The sequence below is a fragment of the Drosophila virilis genome, chromosome 5 (assembly GCF_030788295.1).
Source record: "Drosophila virilis strain 15010-1051.87 chromosome 5, Dvir_AGI_RSII-ME, whole genome shotgun sequence".
Classification (NCBI taxonomy): Eukaryota; Metazoa; Arthropoda; class Insecta; order Diptera; family Drosophilidae; genus Drosophila; species Drosophila virilis.
The window spans coordinates 16,916,918-16,934,572 of record NC_091547.1 but is presented as its reverse complement, the minus strand read 5'-3'; the positions used below and the strand labels follow the sequence as shown (position 1 = coordinate 16,934,572).

Sequence of the window (17,655 nt, the reverse complement as noted above, 5' to 3'; positions counted from 1 at the left end):
ATAAAACAAAACTAATAATCCTTGTGTATATTAATATCCCTTTAGATCGATGCTGTCTGTTCGTTATTTATTTTTTAATTATTTTGTTAGCTAATTTGTTGTTACTATTCTTAAGCATCTTAACCTAGCTTTACAATAGGGATATTAACATACTTATCATTAATTATCAAGTCTTATATACCGTTTAGTTATATTATTCGATCGATAGGGTGGATCCTGCGCAGTCTCCGTCGCTTTCTTCTGCAAAGCCTTCTTGCCAGTATAGAAGGGTGAGCAGAAAGACGGCTTATGTTGCAGGTGGACTCCTGTCGTATAGCAAACAAATAAATCTGTGAAAGATTTATAACTATAAAATCAAAACCGAACCAATTTTTGCTTGAATTGTGTTGGTTTTCAAGGTCTTTTCATATTTGTGCTAAATTCATCATTTCATATAAGCTGCCAGAAGTAGTGACTATACCTTATGCTAGTCTTTCGCTTGGACAAAAAATCCACAATTTTGAATCAAATTGATAAGCCGATATATATTTTTTGCAAATTAACGCAATAACCCTAACTAACTAACCTAAAATAAAAATTTCAATTTGCAAACGTGTACATTTAATAGAAAACATTGAAGTAAAAACTTAAAAAATAGTTGTTTAATACTAATTACATTGTTCCTAATTGCTCTTAGTGTAGTCTGGCAATATCACATCAATTAAGATTAACATGGCAGAGTGGATCAATCGCTTAACATGGCTTCCAAGTTCTTTTGTTTTTGCCACACGCGATACTCTATCAGACCATAACTGTAAATAATACAAGGATTTTAAAAACGATATTTCTTGGGTCTATTATAAAAGTAAAACTCACCCCACGCAGCCAACAAGCATGGCACACATCAGAATTATCAGTTTGGTGGACGTGCACAACTGCGAGCTGATGACGTAGCCAATTACCGAACCGGTGCTCTCCCATAAACGAAAGTTGCTATACGCGGCAATCAGGTGGTTGGGAAACAGAATGCCATAAAACGCTGTAAGGAAACGTTAGCAGTGCTGAGCAAAAGTCAACGAAAGCTTTGGCACTTACCATTGACAACAACCAGCCAGACACCATCGCAGATGCCCCAAATGGCCGCAAAGGCGCAGTAGGTCAGATAATCACCCTCGCGCGCCTCCCAGCTGTACATGTAGGCCAGCAGGCAGAGATTTAGCACCGCACAAGTGGCTGCCAGTGTGACACGTCCGATGCGCTCCACCAAGGCGCCGGCAATGCCAGCGGCAATTGCATTGGCAATGCCAAAGCATATCATGGCGAATCCAATTTTGGAAATGCCCCAACCACAGGCAACAAACGACTATGGTGAATAAGAGACAGGAAATTTAGTTGGGTTGCGCACCCGGCTAAGCTCTAAAGCTCACTTACCCGGGTAAAGTCCACGGCCAGAAAGGCCTCCTCCAGGCCAATGAACATGGTAATGGGCAGCATGAGTATCTGGCGGCGTTTGCGCAGCAGATTGATTGTCACCGTCAACAGCCGCAGGCCAGAGATGCCATCGCCAGTGTCGCCGCGCTTAACGCCATAGCTGACAGTTGCATAAGAGGATATTTTATCCGTAAGTTACATAAATACATATATCTTGCAACGCATTATAAATAACAAAGTATTCCAATCTTACCGCTTCAGCGAGCTAACGCCAAAGATCATCATGACCACAGCGCCAGCCATGCACGTGAGGAATATGGAGTTGAGCAGCTGAATTTGTTCTGGCGCAGGTGGCACCAGATTGGGATTCACCTCGGCACCAATGCCGGGGCAGAAGCGGGCGCCGCACAGCTCGCCCACGCGACTAATGCTCGCCTCCAGTGGCTCCAGTTCCAGGCTCTCGTTTGCCGGCGTTGTCACTGCACCAGCGCTGAGTGTGAGCACCGAGGATGATATGAGATTGCCCCAGACCTGGGCCATTTGGTAGAAAATGAAGAACAGGCCAAAGAACTTAACCGTGTTCACATCCTTGCGAGAGCTGCTGCCGCGCACCTGCGTCAGTGCCTCAGAGACGGTGGACAAATATGTGCACTTGGAGCACCACAGCGGACCACCGCCAAAGCCCACCATCAGGGCGGCCGGGATGAGCGTTTCGAAGCGCGGATAGAACTGGGCGGCTATATACGGCATGTAGGCGAACAGGGCCAGGGCCATGGTCAACCGGCAGCCGAACCAACTGTTGATTAAGGTAAGTAGTAAAGCTTTAGTGTGTTGCCCATTTGTTTTTGACCCAGTGGACCAGCCAGGCAGGAAGTGAACAGCCAAGCAGCTGCCCCAAGGACGGCCATAAATCTAAATAAATCGAGTTAACTGATTAAAGTTGCCACGGCCAGCATTTTGGGGCCGTCGGCTGACGCGCGTGCCTGGAATAAGTCAAACGGGTCGGAAAAATTGTCGAAACATGGTCGGGAGGGCAGCTACAAACGTTTTCTATAAATTAGCGATTTGTTTAAATGTCATCCAAAACAAAATGGTCGCCCGCCAGCCAAGGGGCGAAACGGCGAAAGGCTGCAAAGACAGGCGGCAAGGGCAAAGAATACGCTTGGAAAGGCTCTGACATATTGGCTACGCCCCCAACTCACAAGCTCCTTCCTTCCGTTGACATTTCGCAGTCAAACGCTTTAGGACGCAGCCAAAGTATTAACTGCTGACTGTTGACTGCCTTTCTGACTGTAGCATCTGCATAAAATTGCCATAAAAGCGCCACGCAATTGCCAAACATTTATGGCAATGCCGAAAATTTATGGGTAAGAACCACTCCAACCCTGGCGTATGAAAGCAATTTTTTTTTTTTTGACAATAAGACTGTCTTTCAGATTTGAAAGAAAACTTTTGGGATTCTTTAAGGTGTAGCTCATAAATGTAAAATGGGGTTAAAATCCGTTCAAATATGAGTGTTGCTGATAAACTTGATATATCCGTAGATAAGACACCCTTCTATGCGATTCTCATCGATTCAAGGAAAGCTACACAGCTTTAAAGTTCTTCTACTGTCTGCCGCCCTGTTACCTAATGCCTTTTGCATTCTAAATAAATTTTAATATGAATTTACTATAAGTATCTAATGAGAAGAATTTATTTGAATGCTAGTCTCTATCAATTCTTTATTATATGTACACAAAGAGCTTGTTACTTTTTTATATCTTTAATATGTCCATCTATCGCTCATTATGCTATTTAATTATTACCAACCTATTTTTAAACTACTCCTGGACTAGTCCAAAGAGCTCTGTACCCGTGATTTGTCTGTAATTGTTCACGCATGCTATGAAGTCAATTAGTGAGCGGGGTTTTTGCGATCCACTCATGCGTTAATTGCGGCATAGTTACTCACCTAATCACCGTCATGGGTAAAAATATGTTGGACAGTATGAGCGAGCCATAGATGACGGCCAGCGTTGTAGTGCCCAGCGCCTTGTCCGCATTCACTGAGCTCTGGAGATTCGATGTGCCGTGAAAGGCCGTGAAGTGTATCATGAATGCCAGACCAATGACAACAACATTTTTGGTTATAATAAACCGCTCTCGTGGCTCATACTGTCGCTGGCTCGGCTTGCTGTCACCATTTGTGCAGCTGGCGGCAACAACGGCCGCGCCAGAGTTGCCATTTGCATGTGCGATGCTCGTGTCCAGTGCGAGCTCCTCGTTGTGTGCGTCCGATGTGTCCTTCGGGTAGACCATGTTTTGGAAATTTCCTTTCTATAATATAGTTTACAGATAAAAACTCTTTTAATTATCATTTACTATTATTATACGCTGAACCCATTAAAAATGGGTATAAGGGTATATTGTATTTGTGCGAAATCCAAATGTATGTAACAGGCAGAAGGAAGCATCTCCGACCCCATAAAGTACATATATTCTTGATCAGCATTAATAGACGAGTCGATCTAGCCATGTCCGTCCGTCCGTCCGTATGTATGAACGCAAGGATCTCAGAACCTATAAGAGCTAGAGACTTGAAATGTAGGTGCTCCTAGATTAGATGTAGGTGCTCCTAGTTACCGCGCAGATCGAGTTTATTTCCGATTATCGATAACTTACTCCGTTTCTAAGCAATCGATAAAAATCGATATCGATATCCTGTTTTTTTTGGCAATTTTGGTAAATAATAAGAGCTAGAGTTTCCAAACTTGACATATAGCTTCTAAAATAAAATATATATATGCATTTGATGTTGAAGGAAGAGTGTTCAGGGTATCCCCTAGTCGGGAGCTCCGGACTAGAAACTCTTACTTGTTATATATTAACTCATTAAGTCTGTATTATAAAAAGGTTTCGTAATGTTTAATTTTATCCCACAACTTATTCATAACAACAAGCTGACATGCGATTTAAAATGCGATCTAAAAATTAGCGAATTTATCTTTAATTTTTAAACTGAATTTTTCATTATTTTCTTCGCTCGTTGCCTACGATATGTTATTCAGAACGGAATCTCCTGTTTTAGCCAATTGATAGCTATTTATTGCGCTCTTAGGATTATATTATCATTTTGTTCTTATTCAAAAGCGCACAACTTAAAAGCTAGACACAATTTCAATGAAGAGACCAACGACAACAGAGACTAAACCGCAAAACACTTGTCGGCAACGGCTTGCTATACCCTTAACCCTGCTGTACGTAGGGTATATTAGCTGAGGTGTGTGCTAAGTAGCTGTTGCTTGAGCGCTTGTCAAGTAGGTATACACAGGTTCTCAATAAATCCTGGTCTTGTGCATCTTTTTTGCAACTTGTCAAGCGCCAGAATCGTGAGCTGTGATACAGGATACAGAATGGGCTTGGGGTGGGGGTATATCATAGTCAATCGCTTGTCTGCAGCATTGGCGCTTGTTTGGCAATAACTCTGCAGGCGTTACGCCCCCTTGAATGAAAGTGATATAAATTCTTACGTCCTTGCTGAGGCCCGGCAGGCAGCCCGGGCCTCGACTGACTTGGCTGCGTTTCAGTATCAAGGACGAAGTCTGCGACTGCCGCCTCTAATCCTTTAGGCAGCGCCACAGCACGTAGCCCAGGCTACAGCGTAAATTTATGCCTGTCTACGCCCACACACTGAAGGGAAGCCCCACACACACACACACACACACACACGCATACGCCCACACACATATATAGAAAGAGAAGGAGTCTGTCGGAGTCTGTTTGGGCAAGACTGAAAATTCGGCTCGACTTGTTTGATTTCGCGATGCCAACGACACTTTTGTGCAAATTTAGCACCTTTGATAAAGTTAAAGGTTTGTTTGCCAGCCGCTGAGTGGCCTCCCACGCGGCCGTAAAGTGTGTTGATATTTTAGAAGGGCAATGATTTTGATTTAACGCACTCGCAGGACTCGTGCCCCGCCCCAGAGAACTTGATTGAATTGAGTATCCGGCGCTGGAGCGTGCGCTGACACCCCTAGGCGCCACAGCCGGCAGCCGGTTACTTACCGAAATGTTTTCCCAGATTTTTGGCAGCGTGATAAGCGAGTTAAATAATCAAGGGAAATTGATTCGGAATACCTTGGGGCGTGACAGCAACAAATATTAATTGCCGCAATTTAAAATCAGCCAAACTTGAATTAATCTCTAAATGAACCGAGAGCGTTGCCAACAATTTCTGAACTCTTGATAGGCAATTAACTTGGCCCAAACGCAGTCCGTAAATCACTTTTATGAGCCATTTCCCAGAACCCAACTCCCCGCATTAATCATACGCAGCGTTGATCGATTGCGTAGGGTCCTTGCATGCAACTAATTGGTACCATGAAGTGCACTTAGCAAACACGTCTATTCCGCTGAACAGCGTCCATGCTAATGTGCAACAAATGCATTATTGATTACACACATTCGTAATTCTAATTACATTTACATTGAGTGCCCATGCTTTCCATTTATGCGAGGCGCACATGTGAAAGCTATCGAAACAGGATTTATCTATGAACTTTGTATCTTAGCACGATTAAATCTATATAAGGGTATCATTATTAAATCTCTGCATTCGTTACTCAAAATTGGCACTTCAAATTCATTTTTAAATGGTCGACAACACGAGTGAATAAAATATTAAAGGCTAAAAAACTATACTCTAATACAATTATCATATATATCATTTTTTTTTTTAATTTGAGAGTTTGCCATTATTGTTTTGAAGCAAAGCCTTTATCAGCAGTCCAGCAGCGTTTAGCATAAAATAAATAAAAATCCCAAAATCACTAAGCAACCAGCCATACACACTCGCACACGCACACACACACACAGATATGCGCAGCCATTTGGAGCGACAAAATTGAAGCCACGAGACACCATTAAAAATAAAAGTTTTTATGGTTTGTTGACAGCTCACGCGACGCAGACATAAAATTTAACACATGCCTGCCAATTGATGGACATATTTGGCTGGCCTGGGCTGTGAGTGCGGGGGATGAACAAGCTGCTTGGGCAGCTTGGGCCTCGTCCATCATCTAAATGGAAATCAAGCATAATCACCGAATGGTGAGGCAAATGTGACAGCCATTTTTCTATCCACTCTCTAAGTGGGGCATAAAACAATGAAACCTGTCGCTGGACCCGGGCGGGCTTGGTCCTTTTGCTCAAAATTTGTGTCATTAAATGGCGTCCGGCTTGTGGTTATGGCTGTGTTGTGTGGTTTGTGTGTGTGAGAGCCTGATAACAATAATTTGTTGGTATTTTCATTATGTTTGCTTTGTATGTGGCGACCCACAATAATTTTATTAAACTGTTGAAGCCCACGACCCAGTTTTTAGCGATTCCGCTTTTAAACTCCGAAATTGTGTGCACATGAGATACGAGACGAGCTCCACATAGTCATATTCATTTTCTATTCCCGGTACGGAGAAGTATCTCTGAGAATCATGAATTTCTGTTGAATAAATTAACCGTTTGATTGCCCATTCGACTGTATAAAAGCTTTCCTGGAAGCGGCTTTCACAACAGCCTCGGCTGACCCATAAACAAAATAAAGCAGCAGCTGGCCAACAGCTAATCAATCACTGGCCAAATTAAAAAGAAAACAACAGGAAGAGTGCCAAAAAAAAAGCAGCAAGTCAGCCGAAAGGAAAAACAAATACTTTGACTTGTGGCACAGCCCGGTCAAATGCATGTGTATAACAGGCGCCCGAAAAAATGTCGGTAATTATGCCCATAACTAGGCACTCAACAGCACGTGTCGAGTTGAGCAACAGTAATGCCAGTAATTAACTTAAGATCTGTCATATATGTTTACACATATATATATATATATATATATATATATATATATATATATATTTGTATAAATATGCGTTTGGGTTCAGGTTCAATCATGCACAAGAAAAACAAACACAAGTGACTCGAATACATCACGAAATGAATGGGCAGCAAACAAATCATTTGCTTGGCCAGCTCATTAGAAACAACAATAAAATTTGAATCGCGCCCGAAAGTAGGCAACACAAATGTTCTTTTATCTTCGCCTTGTTGTGTGTGTTATGTGTGGAATCTATGAATGGGGAGCTTCACAAAAGTATCTCGACACATAATCCCGTACATTCACAATTACAGTTATCTGCGGTTTCCAGACATTAAACAGATGTGCTGTATAGTTCAAGACTCTTCTTCTTTTTATTATAAAACAACAATGTCTTTTCTAACACACAAGATAATATAGTAATTAGTTTTTAAGTAAAACTCTGTAAAAAAACAACGTATGCTAGGTCGATTGTTTTGACTAGAGCTATATATTCACAATTAAAAAGATACACAAGCCATTTGACGATTGGTTGCACTGTTGCAAAAACAAGAAATTCATGACGATTCCAACTAGACGAAGAGATTCGCTTGCAAAAAATACGTTTGTCGTTCTTTTCCACACTAAAAGTTATTCAATACAATTTTTTTGTGGGCATTTTTCTATGAATTTCAATGCAATCTGAACGGTTTTGTGTTTGTCAAACGGCTTGCACTCACAAAAATAATCACAAATGTTTTGAATGGGTTCTCACAAGGAAAGGAAACAATAACGACGATAATAATTTCTTATAATGCCCGACTAATGTCTACCCTGTCATATATATATATATGTATATATTGGTGTTTAGAAAAGTGCGATAATCTTCCAAAAAAATTCATTTTTATAATTCATAATTCATGTAATTTAGAACCAAACAGTGCAAATTAACATGAAAATTCAGATCAGGCCTGATAATATATATCCTTAAATATTTGCAACTTATCTAAATAATTTGCAACTCTTAGTTGAGCATAGGTCCAGGTCGCACCTTCAACGACAACAATGAGTATGAAATATGAAAGCAAGCTTTGAGAAAAAACAGCTGACACCAAGGAAATGATATATACAGATAGATACATATATAATGTGTGCATGGGTGTCTGCGGATATTTTGCTGATTGTTGGTCTGGCCCGTGGAGACTGTGACTAAATTTGCTTATTTGATTTGCCGGCATTGCAAGCCGGCAGCTGCTGTATGCAGCCATTCGGCATAAAAGAGTTTTTAATATGAGACATCAAAGAGGAGCGAGCAGTCGTCAAAGATATCTAGATGCAATGCGTCAGGTGCAAACAAAACACATCAAAGCAAACAATAGAAACTTTTGTTTGCATTGCCAAAAACGAAACAAAAAAAATGAAGTACAAAATAAAACGCTGCTTGCCATGAAAACTTACTTTGTGTGCTAACCAGGCGGCCAGGTCACGCCTTCTGCGCACGGCAACATTGTAAGAATGGCAGCAGGCGGCAGGCGGCAGGCGGCAGGCGAGTGGGCGGGTCAGAGAACAAAGTTGTCCAAAAAATTAAGCAAAAAGTTTTTGGGTGCCGCTTACCAAAAATGAAAAACAATTTTAATGCCAGAACATCGAGGCTAGAGCATAAATCTTGGCAATGCCTGCCAAGCGAATGCTGCTGCTGCCGCTGCTGGGATTTCTTTTGTGCCGCCGCGGGGGATGCCAAATTTTTACAGCATACTCTTGGGCGAAATTGTTTTATTGCCCAGTGAGTAACTCGGGTAACTTGTCTTGGACCAAATAGTAGAGACTACATGAATTATGTTATTTTCTCATCTCAAAGCTAAAAACAAAAAGCCAAACAAAACCGAAAATCAGTTAACAAAGATGCACTAGAAAGGTGGAATTCACTCAATTTTGCGCTGCTGAGAACACAGCTAATAGCATATATTTTACACCTGAGCATTTATAATATATATGAGCCTGTCTCAGTTTGCCCCACTGTGCTCCTTTGCAACGCGGAATCGTTTTGTACTTTACATGCCTATGTGCTGGCTTCGGCAAACCTTTTATTGTTACTTTGAGTACGCGATAATTTAGTTTATGTTTTGCCATTTCCTAATGAGCCATGCCCCCAAAGTCAGTTCCACGATTTGGCGCCCAGCAGGGACGCAACTGCCGCACATATGCGCATTTTATGAAACAAAAAATCAATGCCAGAATTTAGCGAGGAGTTAAAGGCCCGAATGCGGCATCGTCAGCCAGTCAATCATAAATTTATAATGCCTACAAAACCTATAAGCATTTTTATGTTTATCACCTACCCCACCGCGCGAATAAGCACAGCTACTTAGGAGTCTGCGCGCGGCTTTTATAGGCCGTGTGCGTGAAACTTTGGCGGAACTTAGCCATAACACAAAATAAACATACAAAGTGTAATGCAAACGTAAACGTTTTTCATTACTTCAGCGGAATTTGAAGGCCAATAAAAATGACAATAATAACTGAGACGGACCAACGGAAAATCAGACCCAGTCAAAATACTCGTTTATTATGTATTTGAATCGAATGAAATCTACTTTCGTTTAAATTTCAACATTGTTGCCAACTTTTTGGCCGCCCAGTTAATGTTACTGTGCGCTCGCATTGCAGAGCGCTGTTAAAATTTCCCTGCTCTCAAGCCATGTTACTGGCTGTAACAGCTTAAGAGAGTCTTACAGCGACAATGTTAGGGAGGCAGAAATGAAAAGTTTTACGACTCGCTTTGCCAATTTCCGTTATCAAACTGATAAGCGGCTTAAACAAGTTGTCAGCAAGCATCGAACATTTTAATGAGGTCGTCGTTTATTGCCAAGTTGTCAAAACTATTCAGCAAAATGACTTCAATCAAGGGGAGCTATTGCTGGAGACAAAATAACGAAATATAAATATAGAAAGAGTTTCTTATAAATTAAACTATATAAAACAGCGAAGAGGTGTTGTCCATTTGGCATAGAAGCTACTTTTTAAAACTCAAAAGATTAAAATATTAACATAAAAATGTAAAATAATCAAAAGAAAACCTCTTTTCTTTTTTAAGTTATATTGACGAAACTAATCTGTCTTTAACTTTGCTAATAAAAGAGGGAAAGTAATTAAAATCGTTTAGTTCATGTTAAAGCAATTAGTCGCAAATTGCATAACTATATGAAAAGCCATTCAGGTATAAGGATATCTTCACAAAACTCAGCAATTAAAACTTTTCTCAAGCTTTATAAACTTTAAGAAGACGGTAAAAGAAGTAAAAATATTGATACAATTAGAATCGAACTTGTGGTGCACATCCTACAGGTTTTGATATTAACTCTGGTTATTTTTTTATATTAATTAAACAAAATTTAATTTATAATTTATTTTGTTTACTTTATATTCTAAAGATTTAGGTTTCAATTAGTTAGAGCATTTGATAAAGAAGTCTAGTTGAGCTAATTTTAGCTAATTTAGCGAATTTAGCTCCTTCTGAGCTAATTTTTTTTTTATGCTTTTAATGCACTTTTCGATTTGATGAAAATAATACAGACAAATATTATAAATGTCTTTCGCTAAACTAGAACACTTCTTATAGATTAAGACCTACAAATATTCATATTCATCAAAATCAGAATTCTGCTTGTCCTTACTCCTTGCCACTTACTGTTAATTAATTAATTAAAGTGCAAGTGATGCCAATTGGAGATCGAACTTGTTTCTTAGAAAGTGCTGCTCAAAAATGAAAACGAGGCATGTGGCAGGCAGTTTGCAACATGCGACATTGACCAAGCAGCACATATCCATAAAGTGCACCTGCTCAGGAGCAGAGGCAACTGCAACAAAGTATGCTGCAATTGTATATGCGTATGTATATGTGTGTGCGTTGTAGCTCCCGTAGCTAATTTGCACGTCTGGAAGCTTTGCAGCTGGCAACAAAGTGTAATGAAAGATAAGCTAACCGAGGTAAGCACATGAGGAACATGCAAAACAAATGCCAACCGGAAACGGAAATGGAAATGGAAATGCAAGTACAAATGCCAACTCACGCATTTGAAATCGAAATTCGAAATGTGCACTTTTCGAGCAGGTGCAACGATTAAATTGCAAATGTTCTTCGTATGCCAAATGTCAAAACCATGGAAAGTCCACTTCACAAACTATAAGTCTCCAAATTGTACAGAAAATAGCATTGTAATACGCTATGCATAGCAAGGTATAAAAAAATAAGAAACCATTAAGGATGAAGAACAAAGCCAAATTTAAAAATTCTTCCTCAACTGAGCTAGCGAGGGTAGCTGGAAATGGATAATAAAATATGAATGAACTATAATTACAAGAAAACGCAGTCAAATAAGGCACAAAATAAGGGGGAGAGTACAGGTATGAAAGCGCATGCACATAACGCACAAAGTAGTAAAAAGCCACTTTAATGTCACGTTTGTGTACGAGCTACAAAATAGAATTGGCAAAACAAATGCTCTTTTGGACGTTTGAAAGCGCAAGCTTATAGTATTAATAAGAGGAAAGTAGAAATGATTTTGTGAGCGAGGATGAGAGCTTCTACGCATGCAAAGGAATTTAAAGCACACGTTTACGGATGAGCCACAAAGTAAAATTGGAAAGTGAAATGGTCTCGAGAATTTTTGGCTCAGACCGAATTGTGGCAAGTGCCAAAAAGGCAACTCTCTGCTAATACGAAAAGCCCGCATTCTCTGGTTAACCACCGTGAATATTTCTAACAATCGCCAACGGATGAGAGTTATTTTCAGCTGCAACTCAGATAAAATAGCCGCCGGAATATTGTGTAAACATTTGTTCAGTTGCAGTTTGTCGTCTGCTTCTCTCCTTCTGTCGCGAGCTGATTCCTAAAGTGGGAGTCTGTACCACAGGCATGTGCCAAGTTCGGGATGCGTGTGTGCATTTGCTGAAGTGTGCACACAAAAACTGCTAGTTTTCCACTCTTTTTTTTTTTACTATTATTATTTGTAGAGTACTTCCGCTTTGCTGCTCTTTATGTTGCTTATTTTCTGCTCGGCTTTCTTGTCGCTACCAGTGGCTGACTGACTGACGGACAGACAGACTGACTGACGGACTGATTCACTGACTGACTGGCTGACTAAGTGAGTGCGTACGAGTATATTCAACTCGGAAACCTGCACTGAATGTGTGCATTGTAGTATTTATCATCGTCTTTTTCGTATATTGTGTTTTTTAAAGGCGACCGACAGAATGTATGTTGTGTATGTGCCAGTTGCTTGGTTTTGGTGTGACTCTTTCAAATGTGTTGTGTAAGAATAAACATTAAGCAGATGTCCTTAAGTCCATTTGACGTATGTTTTTTTTTTGAAGCAGAAAATGGCGATACCAGAACTGAGTAGTTTGGTATAATAAATATCTTTTTAAAGCTTGAACTTCAATAGAACTTAAAATAAGCAGACTATCCACTGTCGTGTAGCTCCTTCGGCTCACGAGTTCCACTGACCAATGCCAATAAGGATTGTGGATTGACAGCCAAAATAATGTTCGCGTTCGGGCAACTAAGACAATTTCAAGGAAATAAAAGAACTTTGTCAATTTGAAAGAGCTTGCCATGGTCATTTAGAACCAAAGCAGTCACTTATGAGAGTTTAAGAAATGCTTGATTTTATTATTTGCGATTTGTATATGCGATTTGGTATTAAAGAATGTTTTGAATACAATTGAACTGAACGGAATTAATGTTTCAATTGCTAAACGGTTGTTAAGAAGCAGACAGTGAAAAGCTTTTAAGATATTAAAAGACAGATAGAACTGACTTAACGATTCAATTGTCTTTATATTTTAAACAGCTTAATAATTAATTTAAATTTCAATTATTCCCCATTCACTTCATACATAAAGAAGTGCGCTGACCTGTACTAACTTTTCAAATTTGCTTTTTTGATTTGTGTACGCTATTGTTCAGCATTCCGAGAGGCAATTAATTAACTTTATGCCGGCAGCTGCCCATAGCTATAACTTTGTATAAATATGCTTTGAAAACCCGAGCTCACACTCTGAAGCCAGTCCGCGGCATTGTTGAGCTACAAATCAAAAATCGCAGCTTGTAATTGCAATGCAAACGAATAACTACAAATGCATGAACACCCCTTCCATGGTTAGGTCGGTCGGTCAGTAGGGCTGAAACACGCTAAAAGCGTTGGCAAAATAGTCCACTGGCTAATAGTCAGCTGCGGGAATGGAACGGTTTTTTAATTGGCATTAAATATGCAAAACAAAGGCAGCAACATCACACTCCTGGCATAGTTGAGCGTGAGAAAAGCCAGTCTGTAGCCGATAATCCCCCGTTCAATAGATATATATTTGTATATATAGTCGATGCTATAGTTGATGCAATTTGTTTGATGCCAGCGATCATCGAGCCATAAGCTCAAATTGCGTAAATTTCAACAAACTCAGACCAAAAATGGCTGCGGTGTCAGAATCCCAAGTGTTATTTATGGCAAATGAGCAAATGCGCTGCACAGATTGCAATATGGTCTGGTTGAGAGGGGGGTGATTGGCATAGAGCGTAGAGATGGACAGTTTGATTGCTTCACGAACACGAGCACTTGTCTAGCACGCACGAACAGTTCAAATAATTGATTGGATTTAACTAATAATGAGCTTTGCCATTGCAAAGGCATTGCTTCTTAAACTATGTGAACCCTAGCGAAACGAAAGACACAATCATGTTGGCACATAATGATATCTTCTTGCATAGTTTAATGTCTAAATTCGTGCGGGACTCATCTCAGGCACGCATGAGCTAACATCAGCAGCAGAGTACGCTGTTTGTCGTGCTTTTTCGTGTCACGAAAAAGTCATTGAGTCACGGCGCGCAGCTCTATGGCGAGAGGTAGAGTCTCGTGCTCGTGCGGCAATCTCGTAACTTAATTTATATGAAAAGGCAACAACAATATTTGGCACATGCTGCACGCAAAAAATAGTATGGGGAATGGGGCGCGGCTGGGCTGCAGCATGCGTATGAGTATAACCTGAATTCTGAAAACCAATGTCGCGACGCGTTTCTTGCCACCTGCCACGTGTGCAGTGCCTGTGCGTGATATTCAAGAAACGAATCACACTTTGCGTTTCCGTTGCGCATTTTAATGAGTTTCTCGTGAGCATGTAGGAGCCCGAATCAACCAAATGCAAAGAGGCCCTCTTAAAAGCGAACAACATCAGTTGAACATTTATTATACCATATATCATACTATACTACTATCTATGGGCGCACGCTTGATTCCAATGTATTCCTATACCCCCACTCATTAACTATGCATGAAGTCAACATTTTTTGATATTTCACTAATTAAAGCCCAATTATTGCCTCTTATAAAATTGCTTTAAATTGCAGTACTTTGAAATATGACATAACTATATAATTTGACTAGTGATAAGCACATATGTATCCTTTCAATATATCAATTAAAGTGATATAGTTCTAATAATATATATACTTCAGATTTCATAAAAATAGCAAAAGTAATAAATGTCGCTTTATAGCAGATATAAAAACCATAATTTTATATATTTCACTTAAACAAACTTAAGTTGTTCACTTAAATTGATTGCAAAATTTTTAATTTAATCGCAATTATTTACCCGCACTTAATTCACTTTAAGCGCTTTAAACGCCATTGCGAAAGTTTTAACTTTGCAACTTTGTTACTCAAACAAAATTTAATGCTGGCAGGAGCTAAATGAAAACCATCAATGTGACCGCCCAGCCACGCCCACGGCCGCCAACGCACATTTCAATTATCATACAATTTTTTGCCTTCCAGCCAAGAGTTGTCTACTTTCCTTCATTTTGCTTTCTGGTGGATTTCAGAAACGCCCTGTTCTGGCCCATTTGTGCAAATGCTTGGTCAAGGCAGATGCCAGCGAATATGTAATTGAGTAAAGTCTGTACAATCGTACAGAGCCGCATGCATTTCATTAAAGATTGACATTTAAGGAATATATCACAGAATTTTACGGAGATATTTTCTTACCAATCAAATGTATGCTAAGAAGAAAAGTCTTGGAAATAACAGGAAAAACAGCTACCTAATAATAAATGTGGTATTTGCACACATTTACTGGCCCCATTTCTGCTCAAAACTACCAACGTATAAGCGTCAACTTAACGAACGAGTAATTAAATGCCGAATTAAAGTTACGTGTCAATATAAAACTAGAATGTAAATTGATTAAATTATTTGCGACTTTAATGAAGACTTATGCAAATGAGCATTTTCAAATGAACGCATCACAATCAGAATGTATCGAATACAAACGAAATCAAACTGGAAATTGAGCGTCTTACAGATATGGAAGTGAATTGAAATAAAACACGAGCCCATTGTAAAAACTCGATACGCTCTAGAGGGTCGCCCATCTTGTTGTCTGCTTTAATTAAAATTCATGGCAAATATTCCGCATGGAGTAGGTTTCGAACGGCTCCCTTATTTGCAGGGCCCATCCATAATTTACAATTTAACTGCTTGCTTTTTATTGCACGGACTCTTGATTGTGTGCACAATTGATGCAATTTGCTTTTCGCACTCGTGCGTATACGTGATTTTTTCAGTCCACACTTCACCAGCTATCAATTATTCTTGCTTAATTCAATTTAGTTAGGTTTTGATTTATTGCACTTTGTATTCGAATATTAAGCAATTTACCTGCGTTAAACAATTTCAAAAAATTACTTTTCACTTTGTATATATTGATAAAATAGATGTCGTATCGGGAGATGACACTCCACGAGATATGCGAACCGCTCGAGCTGTGGCACGGCGCGGCGAACTGTACCGTTGTCGCGCGCTATTAAAACTGAACTGAAATCTCAAATGGCAAACTTCTAAATATGAAATGACATGGAAATGAATGCGACAATAACAACAAGAGGGCGGGCTTGCCAGCGGCCAGCAGATCGAGACTGGTTTTGGGTTTAGCTCAGTTCCAGCTCTCGGGCTCCCCCTTATTTGCATGCTGCGATTGCCGAGTCGCCGCCACTGGCGCGAGCTTAGTGCAAAGCATTGTTTGGGTATTTGTTTATTTTTATAATAATAGATTTTATTGCAATTCTTTGTTTTTTTAATTTTACCTTGCCACTTGCCACATCGTGACGCCTTTCGCCACTTGGCACTTGGGCGTGTCAGTTTAAGAACAAAACGCGGCATCTCAGCGAACTTTTCAGTAACAATTGGCAGATGCTAACCACAAACGTGCGGTTAGCCAAGGGCTGCAGGTGAGCATGTGTGCACATTCGAAGGTTAAGCTCAGATCAAGTTTGCACCTGATTACTCATACGCCCTGTGGTTAATCTGGCATGACACAAAAAGCGCAGTTGAACCCGTTTTTAAGCCAAAAGTCATAAACATTTCCACAGGCGAGAGTAATGAACGGATGGATTTATCGGATATGCATTATATTTGATGGGCCGAGGTCATTTGAGTTGTATAAACTTTTACTATGTGCATTTATTGTTTTGTAGAGTGTAAAAACATCTAAACAATTGGAGCGCCAAATTAATTGTTAAAAGCCTTCTAAATTGCATAAAAATTTTTTATGGAAGCTACAATAAAAATACGTTTGTACTTCTCCATTTAACCTTAACTAAGTTCAATAGCAAACAGATAAGAAAACTACAAGACAAACCATTTGTATTTTTGAGATAGCAAAAGATAGCAAAATATTGACAAACAAATATTGAACGAATCAGGCCCAAACAAGCTGAAATAAATTAAAGTTATGTTCAAAGTTATGTAAAATGCACGATTAAGACTCTAGCTTCTTTTCAAGCTTAATTTTAATTTTTAAAGTTCATAATAAAATTTTGACAATATTGATCAAATTTCAGTGATAAAAACAAGTGCTGGACAACGAAACAAAGAAATATCGCCTTTAATCACATTTCGCCCTTATCAGTTAATGAATTCTCTTGTTTCTCTTGTCTCTCTCTCTCTCTCTCTCTCTCTCTGTGTCTCTGGATTGGGTTTTTATGTTTAATAAACAAAAGTGGTGTAAATTAATATGATGAAATATGACACGTTACATATTTTATATATAACAAAGGAATCAATTAACTTCTTTATTTTATGTAAGGAAGAAATATACAAAATCAAACTGTTGCAGATAATTTTCCTTATTCCTTGAAGACATACTACTGGCATTGGCCATATTTAAAAATATATATTTGTAATTATCGCTTAATTTTCAAACTGTAAATAAAGCGTAACACTCAGGTAAATACACAGCTCTGATGATGACGGTATTCACTCATTTAAACAAAAATCGGATATATTTAGCCTGTTCAATTAATTTGTTGACTTTGTCGTAATGATTTACTAATATATGCTAATCGTATCAAAACAACGCACAACGGG

At 39.4% G+C, this 17,655-nt stretch overlaps 1 protein-coding gene across 1 annotated transcript; it reads right to left on the bottom strand.

The window, feature by feature from the left end:
* Window positions 1-577: 577 nt before the first annotated feature.
* Window positions 578-16,107, bottom strand: LOC6625849 (UNC93-like protein). Its single transcript, XM_002049610.4, has 7 exons — window positions 15,949-16,107; window positions 3,365-3,729; window positions 1,664-2,206; window positions 1,411-1,570; window positions 1,075-1,342; window positions 856-1,018; window positions 578-791 (listed from the first exon to the last, which is right to left on the bottom strand). Exons 2-7 carry the CDS (start codon window positions 3,709-3,711, stop codon window positions 725-727), a joined length of 1,548 nt encoding a protein of 515 aa, XP_002049646.1. The 5' UTR covers window positions 3,712-3,729; window positions 15,949-16,107; the 3' UTR covers window positions 578-724.
* Between the last annotated feature and the right edge of the window lie 1,548 nt (window positions 16,108-17,655).